General features: G+C 36.2%; 1 protein-coding gene across 3 annotated transcripts in view; it reads right to left on the minus strand.

Annotated features, from left to right (window-relative positions):
* Window positions 1-16,003, minus strand: part of CRIM1 (cysteine rich transmembrane BMP regulator 1) — a 148,707-nt gene that overhangs the window by 40,213 nt on the left and 92,491 nt on the right. For all 3 annotated transcript variants that reach the window (XM_039353321.1, XM_039353322.1, XM_039353323.1), the window contains 3 exons: window positions 9,051-9,172; window positions 4,793-4,975; window positions 3,649-3,846 (listed from right to left, as the gene is read on the minus strand). In XM_039353321.1, the coding sequence (XP_039209255.1) occupies window positions 3,649-3,846; window positions 4,793-4,975; window positions 9,051-9,172 (503 nt within the window). The remainder of the gene's footprint in view (window positions 1-3,648; window positions 3,847-4,792; window positions 4,976-9,050; window positions 9,173-16,003) is intronic.

The raw sequence follows: 16,003 nt of genomic DNA on the forward strand, positions 1-16,003 counted from the left end.
ATCTTTGGCAACCTTGTTCCAGAACCTGATTCTTAACTAATACTACATGGGAAAAGCATATGGGTAATCTGTTTTGCATAATAAATATCCTTTGACCAGAATTATTATTTGTAAACTGTGCAACTTGAAACTCAAGTCAAATGAGGCCTACTGTTCAAAGCATTTATCAAACTTCTTCTTTTGGCTCCCCCCCCCCCCAATTCTGCAACCCAATGAAAAACCTTGGAAGGCTATTATATTGCCATTTAGCTTCACTTATCTTAAATTATGCTTGTTTGCAGTACAAATGTCACCAAAATTCCGAAGTCTGAATTTTCCTGGACATCTCATTAATTTTCTCCTTGTTTTTATTCTGTGGTGGGCTTTCTGGTGATACATTAAGTATGGAAACTACAGTAACGTGTTTCCACTATAAGTATAAGCTTTAAGGATATTTCTCCTATTCAGACAAGGAAAAACTTACATGCATACACAGACATGTATTCCTTTTCAGGCATCTGGAAAGTTATTAAGTGACTCCCACAGCATTTTGCATTCCCTAACAATTATTTCTGTTCATGAGAAAGAAAAGAACAGAAAGTTTTTGGCAGAAGAAGTCAAAAGTAATTTATATAATTTATGTTTATGAAGTAAAAATGTAACTATTAAGGGTGCTTAAAATTAATAATATATGATATATAAATGCAATCCTTACTCTGGTTTTGTGGTTTAAAATGCTATATAGGCCAAATCCTGTTCATTCTTCCAAACGTCTGAAAAGCAATTCTTAGTAGTGCAGCAGAATATGCAACACAGTCAAAAGGTGGAATATATCTTTGTATAAGGCATTGTTTTTATAGAGGGTACCATTAAATGCAAGCTAGAGTTGTAAATGTTTTTTTAACATTTCTAAAATATTTTTGCATTATTTAAAAATAAAGTCAAATGCCTCAAAATAAACAGAAATATTTAGCTAACTCAATAGTTTGTTTGCCTCTCACAGAACTATTTTTAATGATCTTTTAAAACTTCTGTGCTCTTTGTGGAACATTGTCAATCTTCCAAAAAAAAAAAAAAAAGTTAAATACTGCCTTCTGCTCTATAGAATATCCGTTTACTTAAGCTTCCTGGAAAAACATTCGTATCATTCCAAGGGTGACTAAATGTTTTCCATCTTCATAGTTAGCATTCCAGACAGCTTTTCTTTTCCCTGAGTTCATTACATGAAAAATACCAGTTCCAAGTTCAGATGTAGAGAATTTCCTTCCTGGTGTCCAAATTCCTAATGCAGCAACAAAATATTTTAGAACTACATTGCTTAGCTTTATCTTTTAATTAAACCTTTACATCATAAATAGAAGTATGGAGTTTACAAAATCATAAAGTGGTCAAAAAGGGTTCTGGAAATCTTTCTTAGAAAAAAATCTGAATATAGTAAATTGTTGAAGAGAGATTAGTTGGACCCTTTTCTTTATTAAAAGAAAGAGCTCATTCAGAACCTCGGTTTTTAATATGAAGGACAAAGCAGGTTTGCCATTTTCAAGGGACACACACACACACACACACCCCTACTCTGCTGGATTCCAGTCTCTACATTTGATTGCCTGTAAGGCTGTAAGACCATTTGAACGAGCTACATCTGAAGTGGCAATTTGCTATAAAGTTCCCTTAAGCATTCAGGCAAGAAATCAAAGTAACAAGTTATGGGCAATGAGAAAGATTAGTCAGGGAGAGAGTTCTAAGGTTAAAAAAATGTAAAATACTTATGATCTATCTCTAGCCTTTCATATACTGGGTCACTGAACAGCTGCAGTTCAGCATTTCTGTCTGTAAGACTCAGGCATGGTATTGAAAATTGAAATATGTATTTTCTGAAGCCTGAAAAAAAGGAAAACGTGGGGGATAAGTTAGAAAAAGTCTTATGTTCCACTTTTGGGATTAGTGAACACTTCCTAAGAGTTTTACAATGATGCTGTAATCAAGCCAATTTAGCCTTATTAGATACCTCTTAGATCTAAGATTCCAAAGACCTACTAGAGATAATCCTTGATTTACAATAGTAATTGGGAAAGCAATTACCATTGGTAAAGCACAAGCACATCACTTAATAATGACAATCCCTGCAAGCCCAATCAGGGATAGTGTACAGGGGAATGTGTGTGGCACTGTGAGGATTAGGAAGGGTGTTGGAGATGTGCTTGAAAGAGGATACACAAGGCAGAGAAAGTTGTAAATGGTGATTACACAATTGCAAGACATTTGGTAACAGTCGTTAAGTGTGAACAGTTTGCCAAGCATCCAGACTGTGATCACTTGATTGCAGAGGATACTGAGATGGCTGAAATGCTGAGGACCAGATGTAATCTATCAGTGCCAATGTAAGTTTGAATTATTTCTGAACATATAGTCATAGCATAAGAGCTACGAGTAATGCAGAAGGAAGACTGCCTTCAGTAAGGCCAGGGCTTTTATTCTCATAGAACGTAGAGAACGGTGTTCCGGCACCTTTTTTCAACAGAATTTGTGAAACTAAAAAAAGTTCAGTTAGACCTTCCAACTTCTTGCAAAAAAAAAAAAAAAAAAAAAAAAGATTTCACAAGGAGTTGGAAGGTGTGACTGAACTTTTTTTAGTTCCACAAACTCCATTTCCCTGCAGCAGAAGAGAAACATCCCAGAGCTGGAAAGCCAGTTAGCAAAGAAATGCTTTCGGGAAGAGAGAGGAGCTGCACCGGGAGGAGAAGCAGCAAGAAACGGGGCTGTCATTTCTAGAAGGGAGACGTGGGGCAATGCAGGGCAGCAAGCAAGTGCTGTTCTCTGCTCTGCATCCCTGTGCAGAGCTGCTGTGTTCTCCATCCATGAGACACGCAACAAAGAACTGGTGGAGTGAGGTGGTGGGGGAGGCCTGTACCGCCCAGTCACGGCACAAGCCATGGGAGAGTTGGCAGAAGACAAGGAGGCAACGGCTGCACCCGGGCAGGTGATCTGCGGGGTAAAGCTTAAAGAAAGTCCCTCCAGCAGCGTCACTCCCCTCGTTGCTCCAAAATGGCAGAGGGGGACCAGGCCTACTCCGCCCATCCCATCCACCTTAGCATGGCAGTCCGGCTTGGAAAGGGAGTGAAAGGTTGCTAATCAAGGAATGGCCTGACCGGGGGGGGGGGGGGCTGAGTTCCAGCACCTTTTTTCTTACAAAAAAATATCACTGAGTAAGGCTGATATCTGATCATATCTGACTGACCACATGACAATGTATTATCATTACTCATTCCATGAAAGCTGTATATCAAAATGAAAATGTTTGAATAATAAAATTAAAGCGGGTCTGAAATTCTACCAAGTGAGAAAAATTGACTATTATGAAAATTAGCACAAACAATTGCTCAAATTAATTACAGATGTAGAGATTTTCCAAAGAATGTCATGTCTCCCCCTTTGTTTTGCAGATAATACGGTAGCAGCCTGTATTATCTAATGTCTAATGCAGTCATATAAAACCTTACTCCACTCCAAAATGAGTTCTATTCATTACAGTTAAAGCTGATGGCACAGTTTTTTTGTTATTAGATAAGGGAAGGGCTTTTGTTATGTTTTAAAAAAATAGGAACACTATAATCAAAGCTATCCATGCTTCCCCACAAAAAAGACAGGTAATTAATTTTTTTCATGTCTGACCTTCACACATTGGGCAACATTCTCCTGGAACCTTTACAGGATTCAAGCAACTTTGTCCACAGGCAGTGGCCACACAATGGGACTCTCCATTGATGCACTGGCAGAAAGTACAATCATCTTCCCTCCAGCGGTCACCATGTGCTTGAATCTGACCATTAGCATAACAGCCTGCAGGGTTACTAATTGGGGAAATGGAATCTAAAAGCAAGAGAACAAACAAAAAATCTTTCTACGATTAAACAAAGTTTAAATGGTTTAATTCATTTACAATGATTAATGAATATTCCATGTTGGTAACAGTGGGTTGAAGTTCTCAGAATTCATTAAGTTAAGATCAGAAGTTATATATTGCAAGGCCACATTGATACAAGTACAAGGTTATATACGGGTAGTCCTCAACTTACAACAGTTCGTTTAGTGACCATTCAAATTTACAATGGCACTGAAAAAAAGTGACATGACTTTCACACTTACAACAGTTGCAGCAGCCCCATGGTCACATGATCAAAATTCAGCTCCTTGGCAACTGACTCATATTTATGACAGTTGCAGTACCTGGGGTCATGTGATCACCTTTTGTGACCTTCTGACAAGCAAAGTCGATGGGGAAGCCAGATTCACTTAACAACCGTGTTACCAACTTAACAACTGCAGCAAGAAAGGTCGTAAAATGGGGCAAAGTTTACTTAACAAACGTCTCAATTGGGCTCAATTGTGGTCGTAAGTTGAGGACTACCTATACTTTAAAACTGTCAAAAAATCAATTACTCTTCTCAATGTTATGAGAAATACATTATTAGTAGTACCTTATGAGATGTAGTCTATTTTCATAGGAAAATAACAGAATTATACTTTTATAGGAAATATTTGTGAGCAACGGAGATTGTATCAAATTACAATTAGTTTTGTATTATTAATCAGAGTTGTGCATAAAGACAAGAAATACTACATATATATATTTGTATATAATACTGCATATACATATTTGTATATAAATGTATTAAATATATAAATAACCAAACTCATTTCTGTTGGACCAATGCCAAGTTTCTTTCATATCTACTTTTAACAATTGCTATAAAACATTATATTTAGCTTTTAAGATTCATCAATTTCTAAAGCTAAGTGACAAAAAAAAAATTACCTTCACATACTGGACAGCACTCTCCTTCTGGTACATAGTATCTATAACAGTGTAGCTCGCCACATTGTGCGGAGAAACAAATAGATACACCACCTTGGCATTGACAAAACCGGCAAGTGTCCATTCGGAACATGTCTCCATCATTATATTCCACACTATTAAATATACATGCTGGCTTCACTTCTAAAAACAGCAAACAGGAAAAAAATATTTTTCATCAACATGTCGTACAACAAAACACTAGAAGGCTTCGTTCGGTTTTGTACAATTCTGGTCTTAATTCAGACAAAAACCAGTATTTCTGTTAAATTGGATTTCTGGTTTCAAAGATTCTGGGGTATTTTTCATTTAAACATATAGCAATATCTAACTGTGATATATCCAATTCTTTCTCAGAGCATGCTTCAACGTATAGAAAAATATTTGATGGCACTTGTAGTGCTCGTAAAGGAATTGGTGATCAATAGTATTTAATAAATCTATGGATTATGATATGCTTTTTTTAGGAAGGGAAAATCTATTGAGTTTATTGAAAAGTTTATTGAAAAATCTACCACTGGCTGAATTTATGGATATGCTATTGTAATATGCGTACCCTACTATGTGCCATAAAGTATAGTATGCATATTACAATAGCATATCCTCTCAAGCCTAAATCAAACAACTATATCATAAAATTATTTCCAACTGGCCAGAAAACAGAAATGCAACAGATGCCACATTCCTTGCCTTCCTCATTAATACTTAATAATTGGAAGTAATTCAGTGGTGGGATTCTGGCAGAACCGGTAGCTAATTTTTTGTTGCCCAGGCCCAAAATGGACTTCTGGAAGCGGCATACACACAGAGAACTGGTTGTTCACATATTTGAATCCCGCCGCTGAAGTAATTGTATACTCAGTATAATTGACTAACCTTCCCTACTTCTATTTTCTATAATGAAAGGTGGGGGTAATGCAAATCTGTGTTTATTATTTCGCCAAACTTAAATTTCTGATGACAGAATTTAAATTTCAGGAGGGGGAGAATACATGAGAGTGGTCTGAAGGATTCAGCTGTTAAACTCGAGCAGGTTTGAGGATCTCAAGAAAGGTCAGCTAGCTCTAACTTATTTATTTTTATTTATTGTGTTTTTGCTCCTAGGATTTCTTTGTCTCGGGTGCAAAAACACAGTCCTCTTTGGACGATGACAACTACTTTTATATTTTTATACAATGAGACTGGGAACAGATCTTACAAGTTGTAACATTATTAGACTCATAATTTCTAAATGAACATGAACAACCAGGCCTGCACACACATTGCCTTCAAATCAAATGCAGCATGAAATCTATTGTTTCCCACAATTCAAAGACAGAAAGCTAAGAATACATACAATAGTTGCCTATGCTCCCAGTATTACAATACCCCCCCCCCTTTTTTAACTATTTCTCGAATACAAACTGGTTGTAATCCAATTAGAGGCTCTGACTGACAATAGTATACAAACTTTACAAATAAATGAATAAAAAAGAATAAAGTATTTAGTAGTATCAGAAGACAATGGAAAACGCACAGCTTGAGCTTGTTATACCATCAATGAAAATAATTTGCTTTCTTAGATTAGTAGTCAATTTTTAAAAAAACATTCCTATTCCTATTGTATTAATTACAGCAAAAATAGGAAAAATTTAAATAAACTTACCATTTACAAGTATTACATCTGTTCTAGAGTCAAATATCATACCATAACTACTTAAATAGAATTATTACTAATTAATAAACAATCCTGGACTATAACTGATTTCTTTACTATCATTATTACACCAAGAAATTACAGAAATACTTCTGGGCAGCTTTAAAAGAGTTAGACATAAGACACTGCACCAGTTCATTTATAGCTATCTATTTCTTTGTATAATTATATTAATGCTTATGTGTTTTGAAACAATTATGCAGCATTCTAAATAATATTTTAAATATTGTATGGTTTAAAGATAATGAAAGTAGTATACTTTAGCTTCTTGTCATCTAAAGTCTTATACTCAAGACAGTCTTGGTTATAGTATATATTATTATATAAAAGTAAAAAGTTGAAGATGTAATGTGATTATCTTCTACTGTGCTAAAAAGAGCTGGAAGTCAACACCTTTTTTCTTCTTCCCTTTCTACACTACAGTTTCTCTTTTTTCCTTTTCCCCTCCCTTAATTTCCCACTATTTTCATTTTCCTTTGTATTTTATATTCTGATAAACTAATAATTTTTTATAAATATTTTTGTTAACTTTCTGTTTTTACAATCAAGTGCCTAATAGACAACGTGATGACTGAGTCCATTACTTCTTAATTCTTCAAACTAAGTCCAATATTATACGCTCTAGTACCTCCTCTCTTCTTCTGGTAAAAGACATTTTTCCACACTAAGCAAATATAATTCTTATTGTTGTTAGTAAATATACAACTGCCTATCAACATTTGTTACATTTTTCTAATAGCGTCAATAATATCAGTTTAGAATATCTTTTCTAACCAAAGCATATTTTAATTGCATTTGCACTCAATATCCATTTATTCAGTCCATATCCTATTTTTGCTAATTTTTTTTTATACAGATTTAAAAAAAGACAGCCTTGAGGTGGTTAGTAGCATAATGCTTTTTGGAAATGTAACATTTTTCAGTTTGTAATCTAGAATTTTCATAACAATTTTATATTTGCATACTAACTACTTTCATAAGTTTTATTTGCATTTAATGAATGTTATTTATAACTGATTAAATGATTTTAAATTACTTTTAAAATTTAAATACCTTTTATGGATTTAAAGATATTCAGTAATAATATTTGCACAGTTTATAATTTCATTGATGAGGATGAAGTGCCTTCATTACTTTAACCACTAAACTAAACTGGCTCTATAATTTCATGAATATCGGAATAACTTCTTAAGTCTTGGATTACTGATAAATTACCATAAATCCAATTTTACTTGGTTACACCATACTATACACACATAAAGGATGAGCATTTGGAAAAACATTCTGAGTCTTAATAGTAATTTTGAATAGTTACTCCATTCTGCTGCTAATAAATTTTATTAGAATGTGATGTCACTATTTCTACTTATTCACATTATCATTTTAATTAATTTCACAATAAACAACTTTCCCTACAGCAATGGGAATGTCGGGAGGCCTTCACAAGCATACCTTTTCATTTCTGATAAGGCCATTTTGGAATGGTTATCCAGATAGTCCTTGTTTACTGACTGCCTCATTCAATAACCATGCAAAGTTACACTGGTGTAAAAAAAAAAAAGAGTTGCGACTAATCTTTGCATTTACAACCACTGCAATGTCCCATGGAAAAGTGATCACTATTTGTTTGCTTTGCAACTGGCTGACACAAACAGTTAAATGGAGAAAGTGGGAATAAAATTATAAACTACAGACATGTATTCAGTCACTTAATGACTGAATACAAAGTGAGGCTTTAAGCCTGTTGTGATTATGTGATTTTCCACTTAGCAACTGTGGCACTTAGCAACAGAATTGCTGCTCCCTAATGTGATCAGTAAGCAAGGACTACCTATACATTCAAATGGGACTGCTTGCCCCCATCAGTGGCAAATTAAAAAGTATGTGGGCATGTATACCTGAATATATTTGTGTATATGTGCATATAAGTATGTATGAACAAAGAGAAACACAGGTATAAAAACAAAAACAAAATCCTGTTTTCTGCTTTCTTCAGCTACTGTAAAATAGAATGCACTATGTCTCCTGCCTCAGGAAGCATTCCAGAAGCTTTAACCAGCATGTACAGGAAACAATTCCACAGAGAGATCTTTATCAGTAGTTGCAAGATCTGACTCATGTCACAACACAAAAACACAAGTCTTTTAGTTAAGACTTTTTGTTCCCCACACCCTTCCCTGTGGCTTATTTTTTTTTAGCTGAAACTACGGGTAGCATACTTTTTCAAAACTCTAAGCATATGTATCAGCTTGCTCCTCAGAATACACTATTTGAGTTTATAAGCTAAACTAAAGTACATGAGTTCATATGAAGGAAAGAAAAAAACATACAGTAATGCAAATGTTGGTTTATAACCTATATACAAAAGATTTGCAACATAAATTTCATGAGAGGAAAATGGACCTATTACATTTTTAAACACACTTTTTAACTTGTTTGCTGCATAGTTAGGAAGATATCAATGTTATTCTTATACTAGTATCTCAAAATGTTTAGTCCAAATACACTGTCAACATAACATACCATTGACACATTCAAAGACATCACAGCACTTGCCAGGTGTTCCGTCTCCACGTGACACTATTTGGGGGATGTAGCCTGGCTCGCATTTTGGAACACCACATAAACCTGAGAGACATTCGCACCTGAAACCGAAGCATTGAAAGCTCCATAAATAAGTGAAGGAACACATGGGATGGAAAAAACAAATGAAAAAAAGCAACTTGTGAAAGCCAAATGGTTTTTCTCTGTTACATAATAAAATGACAACATGACTGTTATAAACACAACACAATTAAAAAAAAAAGTTCAAAGGACAATGTTTAACTTTTATCTGAAGACTGGTGTTCCAAATTCCACAGTAGCTGGGGAAGATCTAAATGTGTTAAAAAGTCACTAATGTTTTTGATTATATATAATTAGTATCTACTATTTACAGTTGTTGGGAGAATCATTACAATAAAAAACTAAACAAGCACTGTTCTCTAAATCAGTCAGGTTAGTCTCATTAGCAGGTTCTAGATTCAAATGACATGACATGCATGATAAAGTAGGAGAAGTAATCAAGTTATTTATGCCTCCTACTATTTCCAATTACTTCATTAACATACCTATAACATTTTCCTGTATTTATACTTTAAATTAGTTAAGACTGTTCAGCATGGGCTATTGCATAGGTTTGAAAGCTTCTATACTCCCAGACATTTTCTGGACAGAGTTTCTCTTTTCAACAGAACGTATTTGTATAGTTAATTTTAAACTGTCAAGATTTAATCTACTAATAAAAAATATTTAGGATGAGAATTCTGATTTACATGAGAGAAATATCCAAACTCTTTTTTATAATCACAGGTAGCTAAGGTAGCATTAGAAAGAAAGATCATATGTCAGTGTTTGCTTAAATATTTACGATTGTCTTTTCAAATACTTAATTTATCAGAATAAAAAATCCTGTAAACAAATGTAGAAGAGACAAACCTGAATTGTCTAAAACTAAAAGTGAGGATTAAAGTAACCATTAATTTTTTTAAAATACAGGGGGAGGCCATTTATCCATGAAAGTGGATTAACCTCTTTGAATAAGGAAAGTCATATTTGCCATTCTAATAATTTATAATTTAAGCTTGATGACTGGGCATTGTCCACTCAAAATTAATTTAAATGCTTGAAATCTTTCTGGTCAAAAAGACCTCTAAATGGCCAGAACTATTAAGAAATGGGATTGAAAATAATTGTCCTGAAGATAAACCTAATTCAATGCTATAATGCTCACAATTATGGCTAAATATGCCTGCTGAGCTTTGAACTTCATCAATCAACATTTCATAGCAATATTGTCACAAATACGATACTATTTAGAGCTCAGTCAGCATTAAGTGTGTTTGTACCTGAAATTCAGCTAGCACAGTGGTGGTGAACCTATGGCACGCGTGCCAGAGGCGGCACTCAGAGCCCTCCCTGTGGGCACGTGCACCATGCCTTGAAGATGGCAACCGTCCCTCTTCAACCAGCCGTCCGCTAACTCGCCGAGCTCCCATGTGGCCGGATGCATCCCAGCATGGCTAGTTTCCCTCCGCCCATCCCATCCCTTCTGGCCTCGCATGCTCTCCTTTTCCTGGGCACGACTGACTGCATCATCTCCTCAACTATTGGCTGGCCATCCAGCTCAGGCAGCTTCTCTGAACTGCTGGCGGTGGGCTGCGGAGCACCAGAGTGCGCCGGCTGAGGGGCTTGCAGGCTGTGGCTGCTGATGGACACTGTCAGCCCCCATGCGCTCGCTGGCCTCTCTGTGTGAAGGCCAGTGGCATCAGGCAGCAGCCGCTCTGCCCCTGCCTCGTGGCAATGGCACCCCCACCCTGCCTCGTCTCACCCCACAGGACGAGCCTCTTGCCCACCGCCCCACCTGCCAGAGACCCTGGATCTCCCCTAACCCTGCCTGGCCCCCACAGGCGTCCATCCCCATGAGCAACATCGAGGTGACCATGCCCACCTTAGCCACACCCACCCAATCTGCCATGACCACCACAGCCATGACCACCCAGTGGGCCATGCCCATCTGGCACCCAGCGATAAATAAGTGGGTTTTGGGTTGCAGTTTGGGCACTCGGGCTCTAAAAGGTTCGCCATCACTAAGCTAGCATATCCACAGCACCTTCTAATTTCATTAGAATGACTAAAATGGCTTTGTGAATTATACTCTGCCTCTTTGGAGCATGTGACATTATGAGACACATAGAAAAGGAATAGGATTTGTGTAGAGATACTGTTGCTATCAACTTGACTTCCCCTTCTTCCAACTCCAATTGTTGCCACTGTGCCCCAGAGCATTCTATTATAATGGTATTTTAATTTTCTTTGTTTTCTGTCAAGAATTTAAGAATTATAGTTCTAGTTATTTTCTTACACATAGATAGAAATCCAATCTCTATTTCAGAAGTCTTACTACATGACATATATCAGCCTGGTGGGATAGCCTGGCTCTCCCTTACAAATGGTTTCTGCTTGCTCCCTTTATGAGCAAAAGGAAGATCTAATTTCATTATTTGCCAAATATCAAATATCCATTTAAAAATATCCACAACTTTGTTCCTAAATAATATTGTGCAGAATGTGTTCAAGACATTTTATAAAGTTCTACAATATCACCAAAACTTTGTTTCTAGACATTCTTGCTCAACATATATCATATGAAAGTTCTACCAACATTGTCAGCTGAGAATAATAATAATAATAATAATAATAATAATAATAATAATAATAATAATAATAATAATAATAAAGTTGGAAGGGACCTTGGAGGTCATCGAGTCCAACCCCTTGCTCAGGCAGGAACCCTACACCATTTCAGACAAATGGCTGTCCAGTCTCTTCTTAAAAACTTCCAATGTTAGAGCATTCACCGCTTCTGGAGGCAGGTTGTTCCATTGGTTAATTGTTCTAACTGTCAGGAAGTTTCTCCTTAGTTCTAAGTTGCTTTTCTCCTTAATCAGTTTCCATCCGTTGCTTCTCGTCCTGCCTTCAGGTGCCTTGGAGAATAGCTTGACTCCCTCTTCTTTGTGGCAGCCCCTGAGATATTGGAACACTACTATCATGTCCCCCCTCGTCCTTCTCTTCATTAAACTAGACATACCCAATTCCAGCAACCATTCCTTATATGTTTCAGCCTCCAGTCCCCTAATCATACTTTTTGCTCTTCTCTGTACTCTTTCTAGAGTCTCAGCATCTTTTTTAACATCGTGGTGACCAAACCTGGATGCAGTATTCCAAGTGTGGCCTTACCCAAGGCATTGTAAAGTGGTATTAATACTTCATGTGATCTTGATTCTATCCCTCTGTTAATGCAGTCCAGCACTGTGTTGGCTTTTTTGGCAGCTGCAGCACACTGCTGGCTCATATTTAAGTGATTGTCTACTAGGACTCCAAGATCCCTCTCACAGTTACTACTACTGAGCAAGGTAACCCCTATACTATACCTGTACATTTGGTTTTTCTTGCCTAAATGTAGAACCTTACTTTTTTCACCATTGAATTTCATTTTTTTAGATAGTGCCCAGTGTTCAAGTCTGTCCAGGTCCTCCTGTATCTTAAGCCTGTCTTCTGGAGTGTTGGCTGTTCCTGCCAGCTTGGTGTCATCCACAAATTTGATGAGTTCCCCATCTATCCCCTTGTCCAAATCATTGATGAAGATATTGAAGAGCACTGGGCCTAATGTATTTTTGAAACAATGATATTAAACTTCTGGAAATCTTTCTCCAGGAATTCTTCCTATAGACAAGAATATATATATATATTCCTTCTGAACAGATTAGTTAAGAAATATTCCTTAAAAAAACAGAGAGGGTTGGCCGATCAGCTTCTATGTTTTTCAATATTATTCATTATTATTTTTGGCTATTATAGTATTTCACTGTCTCTTTGAAGGCACTGACCTAACTTTTTCTTCAATAACAGTGAACTCAGAATTTCTTTTGTAAAATAGAATCTTGATGATAACTGCTATGGAAACATTGAGAATCATGGCAGTAAGTAATGAAATAGTCAAGTTAAAAATATTTTGTCCAACAATATATCAATCAATCAATATATCAATATAAATACTGAGAAAGTGAGAAAATATATCAATAATACAGTTTAGATTAAATAAAGCATAGGTAGGAACAGATATAACATGTTCCATGGATAATTGAACAATAACATTATAGTCAAAGATAGAATAGTACAACAATATTAGAAAAAAGGAATATAAGCTAAGATGCTTAATATTTCATTAATCGGAATGAAATAAATTAGTCCTTTTTAGTATTTAATATTAACAATTGATTGTCCCATCTCCAGAAATTTCTGGAATCTATGTTTTGGGAAAGAAAGACAGCAAATTAAATGAAAACTATTCAAACTAACACTGATCCTAAAGTGTAGCTTACTAGACAGGGTTTTCTTCAGTGGAGCTGAAATGTGCCATCAAGAGGAAACTTATTTTTACTGTTATAGTGAAATACGTTAATTCAAAAAGTATGATAAATCATCTAGCACTTCAATTTTTATCTGCATTTCATATTAGATCTTTTTAATGCTCTTTCCATGTTATTTAAAAGTTTATGGAAAAAGAATACAACTAGATTTATGAAATTCATGGAATGATTAATTGAGCCATCTTTCTAGCAGATGTCTAATTCCAGTCTTTAAAATATTACCATTATATAGATAACACAAGAGGAAATAAAAATATTAATAGAGAGGATACTGAAGTATCATCCCAGAGATGCAATTTTTTCTTTTTTTGAATGTGCGTGAATTATGCTCCATGAAAATAACATCAAACCATGTGATAATAATTACTGTTATTATACATTATATATTAAAAACAACTTAAGATATCACATATTTGAAGGAGCTGTGGTGGTGCATTGGTTAGAATGCAGTGTTGCTGGCTAATTCAGCTCACTGCCAGGAGTTTGATCCTCACTGGCTCAAGGTTGATTCAAGCTTTCATCCTTCTGAGGTCAGTAAAATAAGGACCTAGATTGTTGGGGGCAATATGCTTATTCTGTAAATTGCTTAGAGAGTGTTGTAAAGTACAATGAAGCAGTATATACATCTAAGTGCTACTGCTGAAGCAACTGTATAAATTGCTGGATTTTGAAATAAAGGCACATCAGACATTTTTTGAAAGAAATGTCCAAGGTGGAATATACCTTATTTTATATAACTTTGTGTTGCTTAATCAGTTTTGCAAACATGTTCCTCAATGATGAACCAAGGTTGAAGTTTTAAAATCATTTAGATTAGTGGTTCTCAACCTGTGGGTTGGGACCCCATTTGGGGTCGAATGACCATTTCATGGGGGTCGCCAAACAACGCAGTCCACCATTTTTTCCCCCTTTTCCTTAGCTGTGCTACTCCCTTTTATTCTATTGGCTTTTGAAAGCCAATAGAATAGACTCTCTTGAATAGAGTCTAATTCTATTGGCTTTCAAAAGCCAATAGGAATTGTCCAGGCTGTCTCTGCCCTGCTGAGCCCGCCAAAAGTCCCATTCTGCAAACGGTGCTGCACCAGTTGAGTAGTCCTCAACTTACAACTGGTTGAGTAGTCCTCGACTTACGACCGGTTTGGGGGTCGCGGCATTAAAAAGGTTGAGAACCACTGATTTAGATGAATGGAACAAGACTGCTAATAAATTGTGATGAAGTCAGAGCTCTGTTAATAATTTATTCTTTAAATATGCACAGGTAAATGCTGAGTCTTCAACTTGACTACAGGGACAGAGGCAAGGGTAGAGTTTTATTTTACAGCAGAAGCCAAAGTCTTATATTTTTTCCCTACAGAAAATGTACTAGCAAAGCTCTACTTAAGAATACTCTACAAGTCTATAACAGGGCTAAAGGCATATCGGGACCCCCATACATTTCAGAGATCAGTTTCTAGACACTTTCAAGATTCTTGATTATCTTTTTTCCTCCAAATGTTGAAGTGGTGCCTGAATAATCTATCACACAGAGAGCATACTATTTCTAAAGTGAAATGAGTAACGTGAAATTGAGTAATATAATGTATCACATGTTATATCTTACAGCTGTTAATCTAAATATATATATATATATATATATTTGTTTTCTGAGGTTTTCGCGGGTATTTGTATATAGGTCTTTGGTTGTTCGGGTTTTCTCCCGCGTAAAATTGGAAGTGTCTTGGCAACGTTTCGACGAAGTCACATTCGTCATCTTCAGGCTGGTGTTTTTAGCTTCTTGCTTTGAGCAGCAATGTGTGGTTTTAGCTGTTTCTTCCTTTTAACTGCCAGTGAGGGTATGAACTGATTGGATGGGAGCTTGGCTGTGTTCTGATTGGGTGGAGGTGTGTTCTGAATGGTTAGGGGCTTGGCTGTGCTCTGATTGGCTGGGGGAGTGTTCTGTTTGGTTGTGCTCAGGTTAGTCTGAGTTGCAGAGGGGTTTAAGATTTTGGGGTTAGGGAGTCGTTTGTCAATAAGGGCAGGTTTCCAAATGGCTGGTAGGCGGGAGGTATCATCTCGCTTGTTCATGCTGTGTGGGCGTTTTTCTATCTCGATGGCTTCTCTGATTATTCTGTTATTAAAATGTTCACTTTTGCACCACAGACAGAATCAGTAAGATCCTCCATAAACACAACATCAAAACAGCATTCTGCACAAACAGAAAAATATCCACCATCCTTAGAAACCCCAAAGATAAAATTGAATTAGAAAATCAAGGAGTATACGAAATCCCATGCACCACTTGTCCCACCACATACATCGGACAAACCAACAGAAGAATAAGTGCACGCATTGAAGAACATAAGAACTCAGTCAAAAAAGAGGAACCAACATCTTCCCTGGTCCAACACCTTAAAGCCACAGGACATGAAATTGACTTTAAAAATACCAGAACCATTGCCAAAAGTGAACATTTTAATAACAGAATAATCAGAGAAGCCATCGAGATAGAAAAACGCCCACACAGCA

The sequence above is a fragment of the Crotalus tigris genome, unplaced genomic scaffold (assembly GCF_016545835.1).
Source record: "Crotalus tigris isolate CLP2741 ecotype Arizona unplaced genomic scaffold, ASM1654583v1 scf7180000018511.580666, whole genome shotgun sequence".
Taxonomy (NCBI): Eukaryota; Metazoa; Chordata; class Lepidosauria; order Squamata; family Viperidae; genus Crotalus; species Crotalus tigris.